This window comes from Rhinichthys klamathensis, unplaced genomic scaffold (genome assembly GCF_029890125.1).
Source record: "Rhinichthys klamathensis goyatoka isolate OS25496 unplaced genomic scaffold, OSU_Roscu_1.1 h1tg000170l_1, whole genome shotgun sequence".
Classification (NCBI taxonomy): Eukaryota; Metazoa; Chordata; class Actinopteri; order Cypriniformes; family Leuciscidae; genus Rhinichthys; species Rhinichthys klamathensis.
Window position 1 is genome coordinate 607,124 of NW_026606701.1, and position 21,635 is coordinate 628,758.

The window sequence follows — 21,635 nt, forward strand, 5'->3', positions numbered from 1 at the left end:
CTAAATTACTGTGAAATCACTTGTATGGTGTAAAATGAAAGTAGATAATATTTTATGTTTGTATATACACTACAGTCCAAAAGTTTGGGGTCAATAAGATTTTTTTAAAGAAATAATTTTATTTATTTATGTTATAAAAAAATTATATTTCAAATAAATGCTGTTCTTGTGAACTTTATATTCATTAATAATCCTGAAAAAAAAATCCACAGAATAAGTAAGCAGCACAGCTGTGTTCAACATTGATAATAATAATATGCTTTTCTTGAGCACTAGGCTATATCAGCATATTGAAAAGATTTCAAAAGGATCATGTGACACTGAAGACTGGAGTAATGATGTTGAAAATTCAGCTTTGCCATCACAGAAATAAATTGCATTTTAAAATGTATTAATGTAGAAAACAGTTATTTTAAATTGTAATAGTATTTTGCAAAATTTGTTTGAAATATTCTGTTTACTGAATTTTTGATCAAGTAATTGCAGCATTGGTGAGCATAAGAGCCAGTACGGGTTCTAGAGAGAGACACGACGTGTGTTATGGGGATAATAAAGTGGTCCAAAGCATGTGTAAGCAATTATGTTTTAGATTACCTTTGCGGTCATCTAACGCTTACTTAAAGTTCATCTTTAAAATCACAAATAAGTTAATAACACTATTAAATGTAATCTTTAGCAAATCTCAAAATGAAGATACATTTTTCTTTCTATACAATATAATCTTGTCACATGAATTCACTCGTTAATTTTAGTTTTTAGTGTTTTACTTTTTTGCAATTTCAAAATCAGTGCATCCCTACTTTTTCCTGTTAAACAGTTTAAAGATTAAACTTTCACTCATTCATTTACACTGCATGTATCTTTATGTTCTTTAAGGAGAAGCCCCTTTCCCGCTCGCTGCAAAGAGGAGAAGATGCACAATTTGATCAGGTTAGTATCCGTTTGTGTCCTATTTCAAGTTTTTGTAGTATATCTCTCTCTCATCCTCTTGGCTTTTCAGTCCTCTCTTTCTCTCGCCCCATCACTCATTTCTGATTAGCTCAGAACTTTTAACAGCAGAGCTGCAGCAAAGTGCTTTGTTTAGCAAAACGCAAAGCAAATGAGACATCATTCTGCAATGGATCCAGTCAGTGCCATTTAGCCTGTGTGAGAGAAAGAATGAGCCAGTGAGAATGTGCTCTGTATGCAGAAAACCACAGCAATATGTGTCTGTGTGTCTCTATACTTTAGAGTGAACAGAGTTTTGGTGTGTGTGTGTTCTCGCTGTACGTTGCCAGGAGCAGAATCGCTGTGTCATCCGCAGCAGTAGATCAGCACAGGCTGCCGGGAAGGGAGTGTGTGTGTGTGTGTGTGTGAGAGAATATTTCAGTTCAGGGTGTTGGAGTGTGTCTGCCAAGTGCCATGAGGGCCAGGAGAGCAGTTACATAACTCTCCTTAACCACATACATCATCCTGTCACACACACACACACACACTCACCTGATACAGGCTGCATATACAGTGGGGTCTAAAAGTCTGGGATTCAAAATCAAATTTGAACCTGAAAATAAACAAAGTCCTGGGACTTTGAAGCAATTGAAACAAAGAAACATTATGACGTAAATTGAATAAGATGTATTTGAGATTCTGCACTAATTTAGGTCACTAATGAAATGAGTGAGTTTGTGAGCATGTGACTCTTTACAGAGGGTCAAATGTTCTTTCTTCCATTTAAGCCCAAGATGCGCTTTGGATCATCTCAGATCATGCTGGAGAACATGATCACCAGGTTTGATGATTTGCTTGTGATGTTCTTCATTTGGAATTTGCTGGACGTCTGCTAAACTGTTATTTTAGTACTATTTATATACCTTTATAGTATTTATTAATATTTTAAAATATTAATTTATTATTATTATTATTATTTTAATTTTAATACTTCAACTTGTTTTATTGAGTTAGTTGTATTCAAATCTTCATTTACAATTTTAAATTTTTTATCTAATTTTTATATTTTATTTCAGCTTTATTTCAATTAATGAAAGCAGTTTTTAATAGTTTTGGTTAACAATAACCACACTGCTTCTAATGAATACAATGCTATTTTACACAATTGTGTGGAGTTCATGCAGCTCGAGTGCTGCTGTCATTACAGCAAGAGAGACAAACAAAATACTACATTATTAAAATTCATGTTGATTTTTTTTCATTCAACCATTTCAAATTGTTGTTATGATGATAAACTATGCAATGAAAAATGTATTAAATTAGCAGAATGTAAAATTTTATTTGGTGGTCTCAGACTTTTAGATCCCAGTGTACCTCTAAACATCTCACTTTATTAATAAGCACACTTTTTCACTCACTCTGCACTTTTTTCCCACATCGCTAGCACGCACACACTGATTTGACTATTGGATTTGGCTGTGCCGAGTCTCGGGAACTGCGTGTTCAGTCAGTGACGTGTTGTGACTGCAGAGAGATCAGCTCTGCTGAATCACACCACAGTGAACTATACCATCCCTCACACACTCATCAGAATACACACACACATCTACTCTACACTATAGCTGTGTGTGTGTGTGTGTGTGTGCACGCTCATGATGCTTGGTGCTGGGTTACTGCAGTGAAAGGTTGAGTAACCACTGGACGTATCATCCTACACCGATCCCGCCCTCACAATAGGACAGATCAATACCTGATTGCACTCCAAAGTGCTGCCATCTCTCTTCCCTTTTCTTTCCTTTTCACCCATTTGTATATTGTTCTCAGTTTAGATTTTCCTCTCAAATCACTTTAACAGTGTATTTTGCTTTTAGTTTTTTAAAGACAAATACAGTAATTTTACATTTTAAAGGCATAAAATGGCTTTCGCAATCAAACTTTGTGGTGCAAATAACATATTTTGAAGGTGGAGAAAGTTTGTAAAATATTTTCTTTAGAATAACATGCACTGCTGGATCATGCACAACACCCACACAGCCATTTATTATTTTAGTTCTATTTATTATTATTGTGACATGCATCCAAGTAAAACGGATTCAGATCTGAATGTGAGCTTGTAGTCGATTGTAAGAAAAGGTCGGGTTATGCGGACTAAAAGTCTGGTATACATTATCAGAGAGAAGTCTGTCGTTTCTCTGGAAGATTGAATTATGATATTTTGATATAATAAACATTACAATGTGAAAAAAAAGAAATGCGTGCATGGATGAATCATTCACAACAAGATCAATATACTTTTTAAAAAATATTGTGCATTTCCATTTCATGCCGACTTTAATAGATACATTAACATTTAGTAAATTGGCCAATTTTGTGGCCAATCTTTAATCCACATGAATAGTGGGTTATTAAGCTGTATTATTGTGTTTGTATGTTACAGTTAATAAGCTCTATGAGCTCCATAGCAGAACACTGTTTGCCTTCGCTGTTGCGGACGTTGTTTGACTGGTACAGAAGACAGAGCGGGACAGAAGACGAGTCGTATGAGTACAGACCTCGCTCCAGCACCAAGTCCAAAGGGTGGGGAGACACGCAATTATACATCTTAAAGAAATACACAGTATCTTAGGTTTCTCTTTTCTCTGCTGTCTCTGTTTTTATCTTCTCTTCAGCAAGAGCTTTAACAGCTGCAGATGTTCTTGTGCATTTTTATTTGGAGTTAATAATTAGTTGTTATTCTAACTTTTGAATCCTGCTCTTTTTATCTCTCTTTAGAGATGAACAACATCGGGATAAAGACTACCTACTGGAGCGAAGGGACTTAGCCATAGACTTCATTTTTTGTTTAGTTTCAGTGGAAGTTTTGAAACAGGTGAGGTTTGTGTGTTTCATTGCTTAGGTGTGGTGTCTCTGAAGTCAGAGATAGGTGTGTTGTGGCATTAACATGCATAGACTTGCTAACAGTATATCAGGGATCCTGAAGTAAAACAGTGACCCTTACATCATAGAGTTGATGTTGATGAAATATTTTCTATAGATTCCCCTTCATCCTGTGCCAGACGCCTTAGTACAAGAAGTCCTTAACCTGGCATTCAAGCACTTTAAACACAAAGAGGGGTGAGTGCACATACACAAACACACACTTTTCTATGCAAATTCTGCAGGTGTACTCTGGACAAATGCAAAATTGATGACAAGTTGCAGACAAGTAAACTATCTATAGTTACATTGCATCATGTGCACCAAATCATTTTGTATGTATATACACTACCTTTCAAAAGTTTCGGGTCGGTAGGATTTTATAATATTTTTGAAAGAAGTCTGCATTTATTTGATCAATAATATTATAGTATTATTAGTATTACTCTTTTAATAAAAAAAATTCAATCAAAATTCAATCAAAAAAGTTCAAGACAAAAACTGGTATTGTTTAAAATTCATGTATAACTTTGATGAAAGTTTTTCAAATGTTCAAATGTTGACTACTTTATTTTAAAATACAATTTATTCCTGTGATGGCAAAGCTGAAACTTCAGCAGCCAATACTCTAGTCTTCAGTGTCACTCGATCCTTAGTAATCGTTTTATTATGCGTATTTGCTGCTCAAGAATCATTTCTTATAATTATCAGTGTTGAAAACAGTTAAAAAAATAGAATTTATTTGAAATAGAAATCTTTTGTAACTTTATAAATATCTTTTAATGTCAGGTTTGATCAATTTAATGCATCCGTGCTTAATAAAAGTATTCATTTCTTTCAAAAAAATGAAAATATTACTGTATTAATGTACAAATGCTTTTGTACTTAATGGAAATATGAATGAAGATTTTCTTAATTCAGTGTGGAAGGGCTTGTGTTACTGATGTTGGTTGTGATGGCTTGTTCAACAGGTACTCAGGCCCCAACACTGGTAATGTGCACATCATCGCTGACCTGTACGCTGAGGTCATCGGAGTCCTCGCCCAATCCAAGTGAGTCCATCCCAAAACCACACTGAGCTTACAGTATACCTTCTGTGGTCTGTTGCACATTTTAAACATTCTCTATCTCTAAGCAATTTGACAAAAACTTGACAAATATGTTAAAAATGATGTGCACTCACACGTTAAGTCTTATTTGTGGCCTAAAAGCTGTTTTAATTGATAAGTGAAGTATAAAGCCATGTAAAGCAGAAGGATGAAGTTGATGCTAGCACATCCATTCAGACCTCCCATCAGTTAACAAAGCCCTCAAACCGCTCTCGTTCTAACTCGCCTTGAGCTGAATACAGAGCCATCAATGATTTGTACAGTCTTTGGACACTTTTACTGTTACTGTAATTCTCTCCTCGGCACACATTAAGACTCCCTCACAGCTACATGAAACTGTCTGTTTAAGCTGTAATGTAATTTAGCCATGTGCTGTAATAGTCAGGGCCTGAAATTGATTTACCATAGTGCTCAACCTCCACTTCAGTTCATGATTTCCTGTGCGGAGCCACTTTGCCCTGAGGACAGTGTTTGAAGCGGCCGTTTTACATAATATGATAAAGGCATGATGCGCTGACTGTTGTCCTTGCTTGTTTGGATCAAGGCAGTTTGCATTGCTATAACAAGCTTTTGCATCTGGGATTTTTTTTTTCTTAAGGGAAACTTTACATCTTAAACTCACAGACAATAATAAGACTAAACATTATTCAACCTGTAATGTGGAGTGTTTAGTTTTGGTCAAAGGCTGCTACACACATTTGTTGAGCACTTGATTGAAACTTGACACTGCATTCTCATCAATGGTTGTGCGAATTGACTAGATGGAGTGGGGAATTTGTTAAAGCCCTTAGTGAAATAATAATGATTAATTCTATTTTTGTGTGTGTGTGTGTGTGTGTGTGTGTGCAGGTTCCAGGCAGTGCGTAAGAAGTTCATCACAGAGCTGAAGGAACTGAGGCTGAAAGAGCAAAGTCCTCATGTGGTGCAGAGCATCATCAGCCTCATTATGGGCATGAAGTTCTTCAGAGTCAAAATGTACCCCGTTGAGGACTTTGAGGCTTCATTCCAGTACATGCAGGTCGAGACACACACAAACACAGACATGTACTGTACGTTCTTGTGGTGTTTTAATGAGCTGCTGAGGGTTGTTATTATATGATTTATCCACTGAAAGGGTCTTTTAAAGCGTTAGTTCACCCAAAAATGAAAAATCATTTACTCACTTGCATGTCATTGCAAACCCATAAGACTTTTGTTCATCTTCGAAACACAATGAAAATATTTTAGGAGTGATAGAAAGATTTAAAAAGAGATTTTTGTCACTAATTTTTCTCATTTAAAAATTCATGCAACCAAAGAGTTCAAAAAGTTCATAAAGACAAAAAAAAAGTACAGTAAAAGAAATCCATATGAATTGACTGGTTTAATTAAAAGTCTCGTGAAGAGACATGATTCCCATTCACGTATAAATATTGATCTACACAAATACATAGAGCACATCAAATATAGTCAACAGAAGCTCAAATATACCTGTCTTTCAATGGAGGGACAGTGATTTCTCAGGTTTCATTAAAATATCTTCATTTGCATTTCAAAGATGAAAGTCTTATGGGTTCAGAAGAACATACTAATTTATGACAGAATTTTCATTTCATTTTGGACAAGGGCTGTTTCAGTATTACATGGTATTTCTCATGAATAGAGAACACTATATCTGGATTTTATCTTAATTTTAGAGGCACAGTTATTTTTAAAAAAATGAATCTGTTCAATTTGAAACTAATATCTAGCATAAAAGAGGGCATGCCATTTTCAACAATGAAACAATTAAAACAGCCTCATACATTTTATATTCAGTTAATTGTAGTAAAGAATATTTTGAATATAAAAAAAATTTTGACAAAAAAAAAAAAAAACATTTTCAGGCTCTAATTTGTTCCTTTTTTGTGAAAAGTGCCACATCATCACTGTGTTTTGGGGGTCAATACATTTTGAGTCTCGTCTCCTCTATTGTCAGTCAGATAGTACTTTTGTTTTATTTGCGAGCTCTCTGTAGTCATGCCTCATAAAATCTATTTACAGTTTCAGTGTGTTGCCTCTACCTTTGCTCACAGGACTGTATTTCTTTACATTAGCCAGTTATAGGCAGTGAAATCCTGCTCTCAATATGTACTGCATTTAACAAGCACCATATTCCAGAGATTTTTATTGAGCCAATAGCTGTAAAGTGATGCTGTTTTTTATTGTAGACCTCATATTTCTCCAACCATCGTGTTTGAGTGTGCAGGCCTTACGAAACGTTTAATAGTGCATCCTTTTTAGTTACTAAAACTGTATATTTACAAGTTTCTCTTGAATATTTAGTGCGAAGTTTAGCATTTAATAGATTAAATGTTTTTTTTTGTGTGTGTGTGTCTGTGTTGGTGAGCCAGGAATGTGCTCAGTATTTCCTGGAGGTGAAGGATAAAGATATCAAACATGCACTGGCTGGCCTGTTTGTTGAGATCCTCATCCCTGTTGCTGCTGTAAGTAATGCAGAGCTCTCAATTCGTTCAAATCATATAATTTCACCCATGCTTGTGCAAAAACCATTCCTACGAGCTAGATTTCACATGCATGCTTCATAAATGTAATGCATTCTGGCTAAATTGCCATATTGCTACATCAACTCTGATTCAAATCAGCGTAATTTCACAATATGGCAACACAGAAAGCAGAACATTACACAACTTTTCATTAATTCAAATCAGAATGTTTGTATGATCTGTAAACACTCCGCTCTAGTCCCATTCCGGGTTTTCCATTTTCTTTGTAGGAAAATTTATGGCCAGAAATATATAAAAGTTCAAAATAAATAAAAGTTCATGCTGTATTTAAACCCTAAAATTGAGCTGTTTATCTGTCTGATAGAGTGGTATCAGAGTGATCTTAATAACATTTCTAATTGTCCCTCAGATGAACTTAAAGTGACTTAAAAAACCTGCACCTCGTCCCTAGGCAAAATCACAGAACTGTGCTCCCTACTCTATTTTTGCTTCACACCAATCACATACTCTGTTTCAAATACTGATTGGTCCTTTGAAACAGTGCATTTTGTATACATATCATTTGACAGAGGCTTGGTGACTCTTCTGCAGAGTTCATGATGGTACATGTCTTGTCAAGTGGTTTGAGGTGGAGCTTGTGGAAGTTGCTACAGAAACACAATTGAAATGTATTTCGTTTTGCATTGACAAGGTGAATAACACTTGAGTGATTTGTGTGCTGTTAGGCTCTGAGCGGGTGTAGCTCAGTATGAGGACTCAAATGTTTGTGCTTGTGTGTTTGAAGGCGGTGAAGAATGAAGTGAATGTGCCCTGCCTGAAGAACTTCGTGGAGATGCTCTACCAGACGACTTTTGACCTCAGCTCAAGAAAGAAGCACTCACTGGTACAGTGCTTTTCTGCTTTGATACATACTTTCCCACAATCCTCTGTAGACTAGAACATTCTGCCACCCAGAGGGCTTTCATTCTTCTGTGGATCACAAAAAGGACAAGTTTAGCTTATTTATTGTACATCCTTTTCCATGCAATTGCAATGCTTTGACGCTTCAAAAAGTACCATAACACTATCATTAAAGTGGTCCTTAACAGTTTGGTATTTGTACCAAAACAAGTCTACTCAATCAAAAGTATTGAGTGAGAAATAGTTGTTATTTTCTGCAAATCTCTCCCAGTTCTCCTTATGAAATGCATGAGAGGAAGTAGCAATGTCTGATTCGTGAATGAACTATTCTTTTCGATCTAATAAATTGATCCAGTTCACAAAAGTGATTAATTCATGAACCTGACATCACTGCTGCTTCTTTCAGAAACTCTTGAACATCCCATGGAGTACTAGGGTGCATGTGTTAAGTGAAATAGGTTTAGGTTAATAATACTTTTGCATCTTTCTTTCTTCCTTTTTTTCCCCTTTCTTTAAAAAAAAAATACTTACTGTACATAGATTTTTGGGTCAACGCTACTTTTAAAATGTAATTTATTTTGTTATTGCAAAGCTAATTTTTTTCGTCATTACTCCAAGTCTTCAGTGTCACATGTCCTTCAGAAATTATTTAATATGATGATTTGCTGCTCAAGAAACATTTTTTATCATAAATGTTGAAAACTGTTGGGCTGCTAAATATTTTTGTGTAAACATTGATATTATTTTCAGGATTCTTTGATGAGTAGAAAGTTCAAAAGAACAGCATTTGTTTGAAATATAAATCTTTTGTATCTGTATGAATGTCTTTAATGTCTGGTTTAATCAATTTAATGCATCCTTGCTAAATAAAAGTGTTCATTTCCTTTTCTCTTTTTTTTTTTTACTAAAAGTTTTCAGTCTCTCTTTTATCTCCCCAGGCATTGTATCCCTTGGTCACGTGTCTGCTGTGTGTTAGTCAGAAGCAGTTCTTCCTCAATAATTGGCACATCTTCCTTCAGAACTGCCTTTCCCACCTAAAGGTAATGTTTTCTAATAGTAGAATGAATACAGAGTATTTACTTTAGCTTAGTGGTATCCTGTGTGAAAACTACTGCAGCTGAGAGTTTCACACAAATTGCACAATGGAAAATATAGCTTACAAGTAGCTATTCAAATAGCTAGTTACTAGTTTTACTAGATTTATAGTAGCTATAAATCTTACATTACTATCAAATGTTGATTGGGTGCAGCAAAAATGAAAAAAAGTATGCTGTTGATATACAGATTCTGAAGCCTGGAGGCAGATTTGGTGATTCAATATGAAAATTCACTCTGTAAATGGGTTGGTTCAGTTACATCATTTTGGAGAAAGGTGTGGCGCTACAGTTGACTTTTGTAAAATGCCTCTTGCTTATATTGTTCAAATAATTATACCCGTGTCATCCACTCTTTCTCAATCATGTTTTAAAAACGTGTGTTTGTCCTTATCCTTGTCCTCGTTCTTTTTCATTGTTGCTGGTTCAGCTACCAGGATGTGATCATTTTCCTAACTCCCTTTCCACAATGATTGAGTTTCCCTCCAATCTATGCAACTTTATCATGTGAATCTTGAGGAATGATCTGTGATGCTTTGATTTGGTGGTGGTGATTTTTATGAATGAGTGATCAAACTTGATGTAGCTCCCTGCAGTGCCGATTAAATCCTCTCCTCACTTCCCGGATCAGAATCGGACAGTAGTGTGAATCTTGCTCCTAATCCACTTTAGACTGCTTCTTACACTTCATGTGTACATGTCATGTAAATGATTCAGGATCAGAAGTGAAGTTTTCCTCAGTGATCTGGTGTTATGTCTTGAGCCCATTGAGCCCAGGTTTATTGGATATGTAGTCTCAGTGGTGGATGATTCCTCTCCTGATTGATTCATGCCATGGATTGCCTTTATAGTTCTGCTTGCCTGTCTGGTTCCTTGTCTGTTCTAACCCTGCTGTAGTTTGTCTTCCCTGACCAACAGACTTTAGTCAGAGTGGATGCCATATTATATTTGAAGCATTGGTTTAGTCTACTCTGAATAAAATCTTCTTCACAATCACCCTTGCTTGTTTGCACACACACTAATCCTGCTTCCCCCTTTTTTTTTCTTTTTTTTTCTGCTGTTTGTCTTCTCACCCATCTGAAACTCTTAATCAGCACATCACCTAGATATAAATGAAAACTAAATTAATCTTCCTAGAAGCTTTTGTCTAATGGGACATTTTCATTCCTTATGGAAATATAGATAAATGTAGGAATACTTGTGTTGATTCTGTAGAGAATCTAACACTGAAGTATTAAATCCCATGCACCTTACACTTTGTTTTGCATGTTGTTGTAGCACAAAGCTTTGTTTTGTTCTTAAGTTTGTCTCTTGTTATTTTTCTAACCCGCATGTCTTTCCCCCCACCACCATCACCCCCTGTCCTCTGTCATCATTTTTGTTTCCCCTGCACGTTTATTGGCTCCAGATGCCGTCAAACAACAGCATCCGTAAGCAGATTGAGACCCTACAGGTGAGTTACCATGGTTACCCTCAAGGAATCTTGCCCCGCCTCTGAGAGGTCATGTGATTGACCTTTATTCCACATGGGCTTCCTGAGACTTCTGGCTTTCACATGTCCATAAATGAATCGATGAAAAATAGCTTCATTACTGTCCTGCCATCCTCAAGATTCCGCACAGGAAAACCACCCAGTTCAGGGAGTAATTAATGTAAATATAGTAGGGCTGTAACGATACACCAAACCCACGATTCGATTCGTATCACGATTTTTGACCCACGATTCGATTCGTATCGCGATTCTATCACGGGGGCGGGGCTTGAGGGGGCGGGGCTTGTGGTGAAAAAAAGAGATTTTGAGAGAAAAAAAAAATACCGGTATTTTTATTAAATAACATTAGGAAAAACCTGTATAATCTAAACACCAAAGAACAATAATAACTATGCAAATTATTAAACTATACTAGGCAGTGTAGGCTGCTGCTTTTGGGTTGTGTTCTGTACTCCAACTAAATTGATTTCGGGATGGTGCCGTAGGATATGCATCTGCATGTTGGACGTGTTGCCGGTCAATTGAGGATTAATTTAATGCACTTTCTGAGAACTTATATTTCAAGTTTTGGCTGCAAATTTCACGTCTATAATGCTGAAATTGCCAAATTTTAAATAATTTATCCTCAACTAGTTTTGTGGTGTAGGTCTACGTATTTTATAATGTTAACTTCAAATAATACTAATAGTAATTTAAAGATGTGGTAGTTCTCAGGGCCTGAATTTCGTTTTGGAAAATGGGGGGGAAATCCCCCCTTAGATGATTCTCATGGGGGGGATTTTTTTTGTTTGAGGGGGAGAAAGGGGGGGCATTTTTTCCAAACAAAATTATTACATTTATCTTGCCTAAATGTTTGCGCTCATTGCATTATTGCAATGAGGTAATATTGTTGTTAAGAATTTACACATCACAAGGAAGCTTGATTTAAATTGTTTAATTAAATTGAAAAAGGTAGCACAAATAAATACAATAGAATAAAGATACAAATAAAGACAATTAAAGAGAAAAGTTTTTGAATAGGTCTAACACTAGTATTCATATACAGATACTGAATAAAGTAATCAAATGGAAAATAACACTGGGTAGTATTTTAGTCCTGAATAAATTAAATACATAGGCTATTAAACCTGATTCCTTTAACTTAAAGCCATCTTTTGTTGTTTTGACAACAAAATTAATGACAGACACATATGGCTTCCGTCACTTTAAGAGCTAGTGCACGGATCCTGTGTTCATTATACTGGCATGCGTTTTATGCTTATTAAAGACAAAACCGACTATATTTAGAGTATAGCCTACTCACAAAGACCGAAATTGACAATTTTGCGTGTTAAAGCAATATAATCCGCGAAAAATAGTTACTGGCCAGCTGTTTTTGAGGCGGATTTTCTATGAATGTGCGCATAGAAAATAATCTCAGAGAGCGCGCGAGCACTGATTAGTTTAAAATCGCTTGAATGTTTAAACTGGTAAGACTTAAAAAGACTTCAGTCACGATGCACTGCTGGCCCGATTGTGCAAGTGAATATTCCGTCATGTCCCGACCTTACAGTCTATGGTCCCGACTCCTAAACGCGAGTGTGTATTATCGCCGCAGCGCTTGATGCTTGCCTTACACAACACATTATGAGAAGAGATAGAAGACGCGCGGCACCGCTGAACACTCACGCTGTTTGTGAAATTGCGTCTGGAAGATAGTTGTTAAAAGAATGATTTGCGGGAATGATTAGAATTATGCGCAATACCCGCGCCGAAATTCGAGCCCTGGTTCAGGACAGGAAGGATAACTCTGGGAGTTGGAAGGGGTTTGATCGCGATTCTGCCTTCCCACATCGCGATACAGGATCGTGGACCTGAGTATCGCGATTTCGATTTTATATCGCGTATCGTTACAGCCCTAAAATATAGACTTTATAACATCTGTGCTCACCATTAGGGTTAAGGGATGTTTTATCTGAGGCCAAAATTCACTTACTGCCCTTAAACCAAGGTGAATATAAAATAATCCTAACTACCTGTGCAACAAAAAAAAAGTGTATTTTATAGAACTATGCATTTTCCCAAAAAAATGTTTTAATGTAGGTAAAAAAAAAAATAATAATAAATAATTATTATTATGTCAAATTTTATGTCAATTATTAAAGTGATTATGACTTTCTAATCTAAGGGTTTTATTTCAGCTTGAGAGGGGACCGGGTTCGAAACTCAACCTAAATTTTAGTGTTGCAAGCAAAATTGCAGCGGAGTTTGACAGCAATCGCAATGCACTTCTGGAAGATTATTGATTTGAGTGGATTATAGTTTTGGCTCAAATGTTGACAATCAGTTTTGAATGGCCATGATGCCGCTGATCTCCATCTTCCTCCGTAGACCATTTACAGTGGTTTGTTTTAAATCTACACACTCATTTGGCCAGACATGAAAAAAAAGTATTCCAGATAATTCCATATAAATATGGCATCTTTGTCGCTAAAAGACACTCACTATACGAGTGTGCTCATTTCTTATGTAATTGATATTAGCTGCAAACCTTGTGATCATATCGCCCCCTATGGTGAGTGTTGGTCATTACACCTTGCTAGATGCTCTTTACTGCAGTCTGATTAGCTGTGTGTGTGTGAGAGAGAGAGTAGCAGAAAGAGAGAACACTGCTTAGTCAGTGACTCGATTTGGACAAGCCGCGATGTGTTAATCACAGATTCATTAGCAGAGTTTTAATGAATCCCTCTTTTATCATCCATTGCTTCTGCTGAACAGCCGATTTATGACTCCACTCTCTGTGCATCAAAGCAGTTAAAGCAGAAATTACAGCTCTTATTGGCTTGTAAATGTCCAATGCGTCATATTCCTTATTAGCTCATCATGAGCAGCAAGTGAACTATTGATCATCCATTATGATACAGATGAAGCAGCAGCTTTTTATGAATGAATCTGGCATTTTTTCTGGGTTGGATTAATTTATGAATTGTTGTCTTTAGAGGTCGTTTTGACTCACTTGTATGACTCACAAAAATGTACTTTTGATCTTTTTTTTCCATGGCTCATGTTATGAGGTCTTGTTGTCCAAGGGTTGTGACTAATTTACCTGAATGTTTTTGTGCCTTTCTTTCTAGAACAAAGACCCCAAAATGTCTCGTGTAGCACTGGAGTCTCTGTATCGGCTGCTCTGGGTTTACATCATCAGGATCAAGTGTGAGAGCAACACAACCACACAGAGGTGGGTCACAGGATCCTTACACAATCATACAGATTTACAAAAATATCATGAATTTATGCCAAATGCACACACACTAGAATACATAAAACACTCAATCACAGACATACCATTATTGGAGGTATACATATTTGTATACAAATGTATACAAAAAGACTAGAAAATTTTTCCATGTAACTATATTATCTCTTTTCCCTCACAGTCGTCTCCTCAGTATTGTAACAGCACTTTTCCCGAAGGGCTCTCGCAGCGTGGTGCCCAGGGACACACCCCTCAACATCTTCGTTAAGATCATTCAGTTTATCGCTCAGGTAAAAAATCACTCAAAACATATTTCAGAACAGCTGAACATATTTCAGATCCAGTCTTATATACTGATGTCCCATTCCCCTTCTCTATCTATCCACTTTCCCATTTACTGTCTTTTATATTAACATGTTATAGGCAAAAAGCGCATAATACAATGAAGTGTTTTGCTTTTATAAGTGTGGTGTGTTTTTTCCTCTCTGAAGGAAAGGCTGGACTTTGCTATGAAAGAGATCATCTATGACCTGCTGTGTGTGGGCAAGTCTCACAAGACTTTCACCATTAATCCAGAGGTGTGTGAAGAGACAGTACACACACACACACAAGACCAGACATTTTTACTAACAATTAACACTTTACCTTAAAGTTCTATACATTAAAATTAATTAATAGAATATGAACTAACAATATTTTTACACCATTTATTAATCATGGTTAATTTTTGTTTATAAACGTGCTATTGAATGTTAAGTGTTATGAATACGCTCACTTTATTTTAATGTGTCTTTGTTACACAAGCAATTAACACTAAACCAAACCCTAAACGCTATAGTAAGGGCATGTTGTTAATTCATATTTCATTATTTATTAATATAATTTATTTATATTTAATTAATTAATTACACTTTCAAATAAAGTTTGACCGTTAATTCATACTGCTTTAACTAATTTAAATATAAATAGCATAAATAAAACTATATTCAATAAAATGTATGCTATTCTGTGTAAATAAGTCAATAATAAAACACTAAAGCCCTATTCGGACGGGATTAACTTTACACGGGTAGACGGAGTAATGTAATTTTACCACAGGACGTCTGTAATAATAATGACCAATTCGCACGGGATAAGATATCTCAGTAAAACTAGCAGAAGTGGGAGGGGTAACTCGATTTACGCACCGCTGACACCGTCCTGTCGTCATGTGTGTATTACGTTGCTTCCTGATATCACGTGCGCAAACACATTTAACCTATATTTATATATTTATATATATATATATATATAAAACAGTTATGTCTGGTCGAACGTTGTATTAATTAACTTCAGATTGGATTATGTTGGTAATAGGCACTAGGTCACTTTGGTAATAGATGTTTTGCCTCTAACAAGTGCTTTCGATCTTCTTTTTGATCTAAATGGTTTGTGGAAAACACTTGAGTTTTGCCACAGATTTTCCCCAGCATATCTAGAATGCAACTGAATGCTTTTTCTAGCGCCTCCATACTTGAAAACTGCGGAAAACTACTTTTAAACAGGAAATGACGTATTATTTACATACATTTTTACAGCTGGTCTATTCGCACCGGATTAGTATTACCTGAGGTAATTTTCCTGGACCTTTTTACAGAAGGTAAAAGACGCCGTAATCTTTACTGACATTGTCCGTAATGATTACTGAGATAGCACAAGACTAAAATCACTGAGAAGCTCTGGTAATAATTACTTTACCCCACCTCTCCATGTTAAACTAGTCCGGTCCGAATAGGGCTTAAGAATTAAAGTCATTAGTTTAAAGTCTACAATTGAAATCAGTCATTACAGCATGAAAAAGTATATTCATTTTGAGATTGGCTAAAGATTACATTTAACGGTGTTATAAACTATTAGTGTTTTTAAAGATTAACTTTTACTGAGCGTTAGATGACGGCAAAGGTAATCTAACAATTAAATTATCCAATATCGACCAATACATATATAAATATCTAATATATCGGCAACTTTTCTGTTAAAAAAACACTAAAAATATTAGGTGATTGGGCCTCTGATTGTGGTGTTGGATGGATAAAAATATATAAATACAAAAACGAATTATCTCTCTCATTCTCTTTGTCTCTCTCTCAGAGGATGAATATTGGTCTTCGGGCCTTCCTGGTGATAGCTGACAGCCTACAACAGAAAGATGGCGAGCCGCCCATGCCCACCACAGGCGTCATCTTACCCTCAGGCAACACACTGCGGGTCAAAAAGATCTTCCTCAACACCACCCTCACAGATGAGGAAGCCAAGGTCATCGGTACGGACCCTTACTGTTCCTACACAGTTCTCCAAAAAGAAGATATTCTTGAGTACAGCTTCCCCTACTCCAAAGCATTTGGTCAAATTGGATTAGTTAGTTTTTAATGCAATTGTGATTCCTTGAGCATGAGCTGTCCTCGTTGAGCTTTCAGTATAAATGAAGCTGAGACTTCTGCCAAGTCATTTTTTGTGTAAGTTTTTAAGTGGGACAGTTTGAAATATTTTGAGGAAAGTAATTGTGGTCCTTTCATCTGCAGTCTTCTGGCATTAGTCTGAATTTCCCTTTATACCTGAATTTGACTTTACATATTTAATAAAAATAAAATGCATCGCATGCCTGCCCAATAGTTCAGATGGTGGTGTATTTATCTGGCCTCATTGTTTAGAGGTTGAGGAAATGTCTCTGTATGTAGTCCATTGTAACATTTTCCGTTCTGCGTGTGAACTAAGCTTTTCTCTTTCTGTGTGTGTTTGTCTGTCTAGGCATGTCTCTTTATTACCCTCAGGTTAGAAAGGCCCTGGATAACATCCTCAGGCACCTGGATAAAGAGGTGGGACGATCTATGAGCATGACCAACGTTCAGATGTCCAACAAAGAGCCAGAGGACATGATCACGTTAGTTTCTTGAGATTTTATTGACTTAAATATGATATAAGAATCTTGAAATTTTAAAGCTGTATGAAAATAAATGGTGTGGTTTACCTGGGTTTTATTGTGTTTAATACATGTGTGTGTTCTGTTTTAGTGGGGAGCGTAAACCGAAGATTGATCTGTTCCGGACATGTGTTGCTGCCATTCCCAGACTAATCCCAGATGGCATGAGCAGACAGGATCTCATCGAGCTACTGGCCAAGTAATGACCTGTGACCCTCGCGTCAACCCTCATTCATCACCGCAAGAAAACTTCACCCTTTCCCCACTTCACTAGTTCTGTTGTTGTTATAGAACAATTGCATTTATACCTACTGATCATTCACTTCAGCAGACATATCTTGACTAGTACGAATTTCATTATTCAACTCTGATTCACAAGCTTTCAATTTGATTCAATATTGTTGGAGGCAATAGCCTTGTGGTTAGCGTTCCAACATGTAGCGCAGTTGGCGACCCAAGTTCGAGTCCCGGCTCGTGGACCTTTCCCGAATCAGTCCCCCTCTCTTTCCCTTTTCATTTTCTGCCAGTTCTCGAAACTGTTCAGTTATTACATAATCTGCCTGATTGCTATAGTGCATAATGTGCATTGTGAGTGCAATATGCTCTGGTTACACCTTTTCACGTTTTCATATTTCCAAACATTTTTGAGACAGATTAACTTAAAGGTCTTGTCATACAAAGTGTTTAGTTACTTTTATTCAGAAAAGTACCCAGCCATATGAACTGATTTGACATTTCCATATAGTCATGACTTCCTGTACAACAACCACAGTCTGAGTCAGACTTCCTGTTAAGTCTTAATAGCATGTAGTCAGGACCTGTATATCGCTGTTACCCACTTGACCTCTCTGCGGTTCTCGTGACGCATGATGCTGTTATGAAGATGATGATGTGTATCATTTATTTATTGCATTTTGTAAACAATGACTCTTTCTTTCTCCCACCCATCCAGACTGACCATCCATATGGATGAGGAGCTGCGTGGTCTGGCGTTCACCACTCTGCAGGCTCTGATGGTGGACTTCCCGGACTGGAGAGAAGATGTGTTGTCTGGTTTTGTGTATTTCATTGTGAGGGAGGTGACTGACGTTCACCCCACACTACTGGACAACGCTGTCAAGATGCTGCTGCAGCTCATCATACAGTGGAGACAGGCGGTACAGAGCAGCAACCGTAGCCATGAATCACAGGTGCTGTCATACTCACAACAGAATTAAGTTTTGATGTAATATAATAATATATACTCTACCATTCAAAAGGTTTTTTGTGAAATAAATTAATGCTTTAATTCACCAAGGATGCATTAAATGGACCAAAACTGACTGTAAAGATATTTATAATGTTACAATTTTTATTTCAAATAAATGTTTTTCTTTAGAACTTTCTATTCATCAAAGAATCCTGAAAACGAAAAGTTTTAACTAACATTAACAAATGTTAATAAATGTATTTAACCTTTAATACATGTAAATGTAAAATAGAAATATATTGCTCATTGTTAATAAATGTTAATAAATGAGACCTTATTGTAAAGTATTACCATTACATTTTACCATATATTAATATAAAAGTTTAAAATTGTAATAATATTTCAAAATATTATTTGTATTATTCAAAATAATAACATTTTTGATCAAATAAATGTAGCCTTGGAAAGTAAAAACATAAAAAAAAATCCTGCCGACCCCAAACTTTTGAACGGTAGACAGTGTATTTCTTACTTTTATTTTTCTTAAAAAGTAGCTTATCATACATTTTAAACTTGTAGTTTAACATGGTATTTATTGTATATATTTTTAGAGCCCTTCTCTCCCTCTGGAGCGATCTCCTCTCTGGACGGTTCTGCATGTGGTAGAGGGTCTGGCTCTGGTGGTGCTGTGCAGCTGTCGACCTGCAACACGCAGACTCGCTGTCAATGTCCTCAAAGAGGTCCGATCACTGCACACGGCTCTCGGCATCGCTAAGGTAACCATCCGCTCTGAATGACTTCCTGTTGTTCACCTACATGAGATGACCTTCTTTTTTGCTCTTCATATTCATTGCATTGTCTTGTTTTTCTCTCTCAGGGAGATGAGGAGTTGGCTATAGACGTGATGGACAGATTGAGTTCTTCAGTCCTCGAGAGCTTTATTCACCTTACTGGGGCCGATCAGGTGAGGAAATGTGGAACATTATGTATTTTGGATATTAGTGTCCTCCCCAGACAGGAATTCTTAGAAACCTTCTGTCCATAACCAAAAAATAAAAATCTCAGACTATTTTTTTATTTTTTATTATTAAGAATATCTTTTTTTTTGCCCCTTTTTGCTATAGACAAATCTGCTGTACTGTCCCAGTGGAATAGACCTTCAGACTCTGGCAGAGTGGAGCTCATCTCCCATCAGCCACCAGTTTGATGTGGTAAGCCCTTCCCACATCTGGGTGTTTGCCCATGTGACGCAAGGTCAGGACCCCTGGGTCATCAGCCTGTCTAGTTACCTGCGGCAAGAGCACCTGCCCAAGCACTGCCCCACTGCGCTGAGCTACGCTTGGGTCTTCGCCTCCACACGCCTTCAGCTGCTCTCGCCACAAGTAGACATCAAGTAAGTTTTCACTTTCAAATGTGTCTCTAGTAGGGATGGGTGAAATGGGTTAAAACATCACTATATCTCAATATTTTCAGCCTTTATTTCATAGCCAAAAAATGAATTACAAATGTTTAAAGACATAATTAATATTCCTGTGTGACCTTTGACCTTGCAGCAGCCCGATCAATGCTAAGAAGGTGAACAGCATGAGCGGTAGCAGTGACTCATACGTGGGGCTTTGGAGGAACTACCTAATCCTCTGTTGCAGTTCTGCCACCTCATCCTTATCTTCATCCTCCTCATCCTCTTCCTCATCGGCCCCCGGCTCTGTCCGCTGCTCCCCACCTGAGACGCTGGCATCCACCCCAGACAGCGGATATAGTTATGACTCAAAGGTCAGAGGTCTTATCACCCTACCAGCTCTAATGTCAAATGCAATGATTAACACTGTTAAATGTGATATATTTTGGACACCATATTTTAAATGATGAACAAGTTTGTTTGTGTTTGTGCAGATCATTAGTATTCCGTCCCCTTCCTCCTTGTTCAAGCATGTGGTTCCCATGATGCGCTCTGAGAGCATGGACATCACTGAGTCTCTTGTCCTGGGGCTTGGCCGGACCAACCCTGTTGCCTTCAGGTGCGTCTTAGGATCACATGACCTAGATCTTATTACTAGGTTTAAACGGGACCTCTCACAAGTGGTCAGACTGACATATTGGGCTGACACTTGGTTTTAAATTAAATGCATCTGAAATGAACCTCCAGTGACCGCTTGTGATTGGATTTCATGGCTCATGCATCACTTGCTATGTCAGTGTGTTACAACGAAGTAGACAAACTTAACAAAAATGTAGAGAAAAATATGCTATAAGTAAGTATATGCTTAAACCTAGTGATATGTCTTGCAGAGAGTTGTTGGAAGAGTTAAACCCCATCATTAAAGAGGCACTTGAGAGAAGGCCAGAGGTGAGTTGACTTGTTAACAGTTTAACTATGAAGGAATCCCTGCTTACAAGGACTCATGGATAAATGTTCTACTAGACCATTTAAATCCAAGCTTTTTTGTCCATCTATTCATGATACAGTAGCAGATCTACATAAAATAAAATATTTGATCCTTGTGAATTTTTTATGTTTGTTTGTTTGTTTGCGCAGAATATGAAACGACGCCGGCGTCGTGACATTCTCAGAGTCCAGCTGGTCCGGATTTTTGAACTACTGGCCGATTCTGGAGTAATCAGTCAGACGTAAGTCTCACACATACATACACACTCACACGTACACTACCATTGAAAAGTTTTGTTTTTGAAAAGTATATTATTTTTAAATAAATGAATACTTCAGCAAGGATTAATTAAACTGATCAAAAGTTACAGTAAAGACATACAAAAATTTCTATTTCAAATAAATGCTGTTCTCTTGAACGTATTCATCTAAGAATACTGAACTGTAATATATCATGGTTTCCACAAAATTATAAAGCAGCACAACTGTTTTCAACATTGATGATAATAAGAAATGTTTGAACACCAAATCAGCATATTAGAATGATTTCTGAAGGATCATGTGACATTGAAGACTGGAGTAATTCAACTTTGACATCACATGAATGAACTACATCTTAAAATATATTAAAATACAAAACAGTGATTTTAAATTACAATATTATTTAACAATATTTATATTTACTGTATTTTTAATCAAATAAATGGAGCCCTGGAGAGCATCAAATACTTTTTTCAAAAAATATTATAAAATCTTGCGAAATCTTTCATAAACTTGGGGTGCCACTTTTCACACTCTCACTAGTTTATCATATAAATATTAACAATGTCCAAAATGCATCACAGGAGAATTCTAAACATTTCCATAACATCTCAGTGATGTATTGTTTAACAGCATTCTGTGATGGAATGTAATTAAGCATATTTGGAATAAAATATTCGA

At 36.6% G+C, this 21,635-nt stretch overlaps 1 protein-coding gene across 8 annotated transcripts in view; it reads left to right on the plus strand.

Moving 5' to 3' along the window:
* Positions 1–21,635, plus strand: part of fryl (furry homolog, like) — a 144,129-nt gene that overhangs the window by 79,713 nt on the left and 42,781 nt on the right. For 5 of the 8 annotated variants that reach the window (XM_056259821.1, XM_056259815.1, XM_056259816.1 and 2 more), the window contains 24 exons: positions 877–930; positions 3,365–3,504; positions 3,700–3,796; positions 3,962–4,041; positions 4,815–4,895; positions 5,802–5,970; positions 7,325–7,417; positions 8,223–8,321; positions 9,277–9,378; positions 10,841–10,885; positions 14,038–14,141; positions 14,341–14,449; positions 14,651–14,737; positions 16,290–16,461; positions 16,947–17,079; positions 17,210–17,317; positions 18,071–18,308; positions 18,919–19,083; positions 19,185–19,271; positions 19,432–19,700; positions 19,861–20,080; positions 20,201–20,325; positions 20,597–20,654; positions 20,844–20,935. In XM_056259821.1, the coding sequence (XP_056115796.1) occupies positions 877–930; positions 3,365–3,504; positions 3,700–3,796; positions 3,962–4,041; positions 4,815–4,895; positions 5,802–5,970; positions 7,325–7,417; positions 8,223–8,321; positions 9,277–9,378; positions 10,841–10,885; positions 14,038–14,141; positions 14,341–14,449; positions 14,651–14,737; positions 16,290–16,461; positions 16,947–17,079; positions 17,210–17,317; positions 18,071–18,308; positions 18,919–19,083; positions 19,185–19,271; positions 19,432–19,700; positions 19,861–20,080; positions 20,201–20,325; positions 20,597–20,654; positions 20,844–20,935 (2,927 nt within the window). The remainder of the gene's footprint in view (positions 1–876; positions 931–3,364; positions 3,505–3,699; positions 3,797–3,961; positions 4,042–4,814; positions 4,896–5,801; positions 5,971–7,324; positions 7,418–8,222; positions 8,322–9,276; positions 9,379–10,840; positions 10,886–14,037; positions 14,142–14,340; positions 14,450–14,650; positions 14,738–16,289; positions 16,462–16,946; positions 17,080–17,209; positions 17,318–18,070; positions 18,309–18,918; positions 19,084–19,184; positions 19,272–19,431; positions 19,701–19,860; positions 20,081–20,200; positions 20,326–20,596; positions 20,655–20,843; positions 20,936–21,635) is intronic. The other 3 variants (XM_056259818.1, XM_056259820.1, XM_056259822.1) reach the window with 1 other exon arrangement.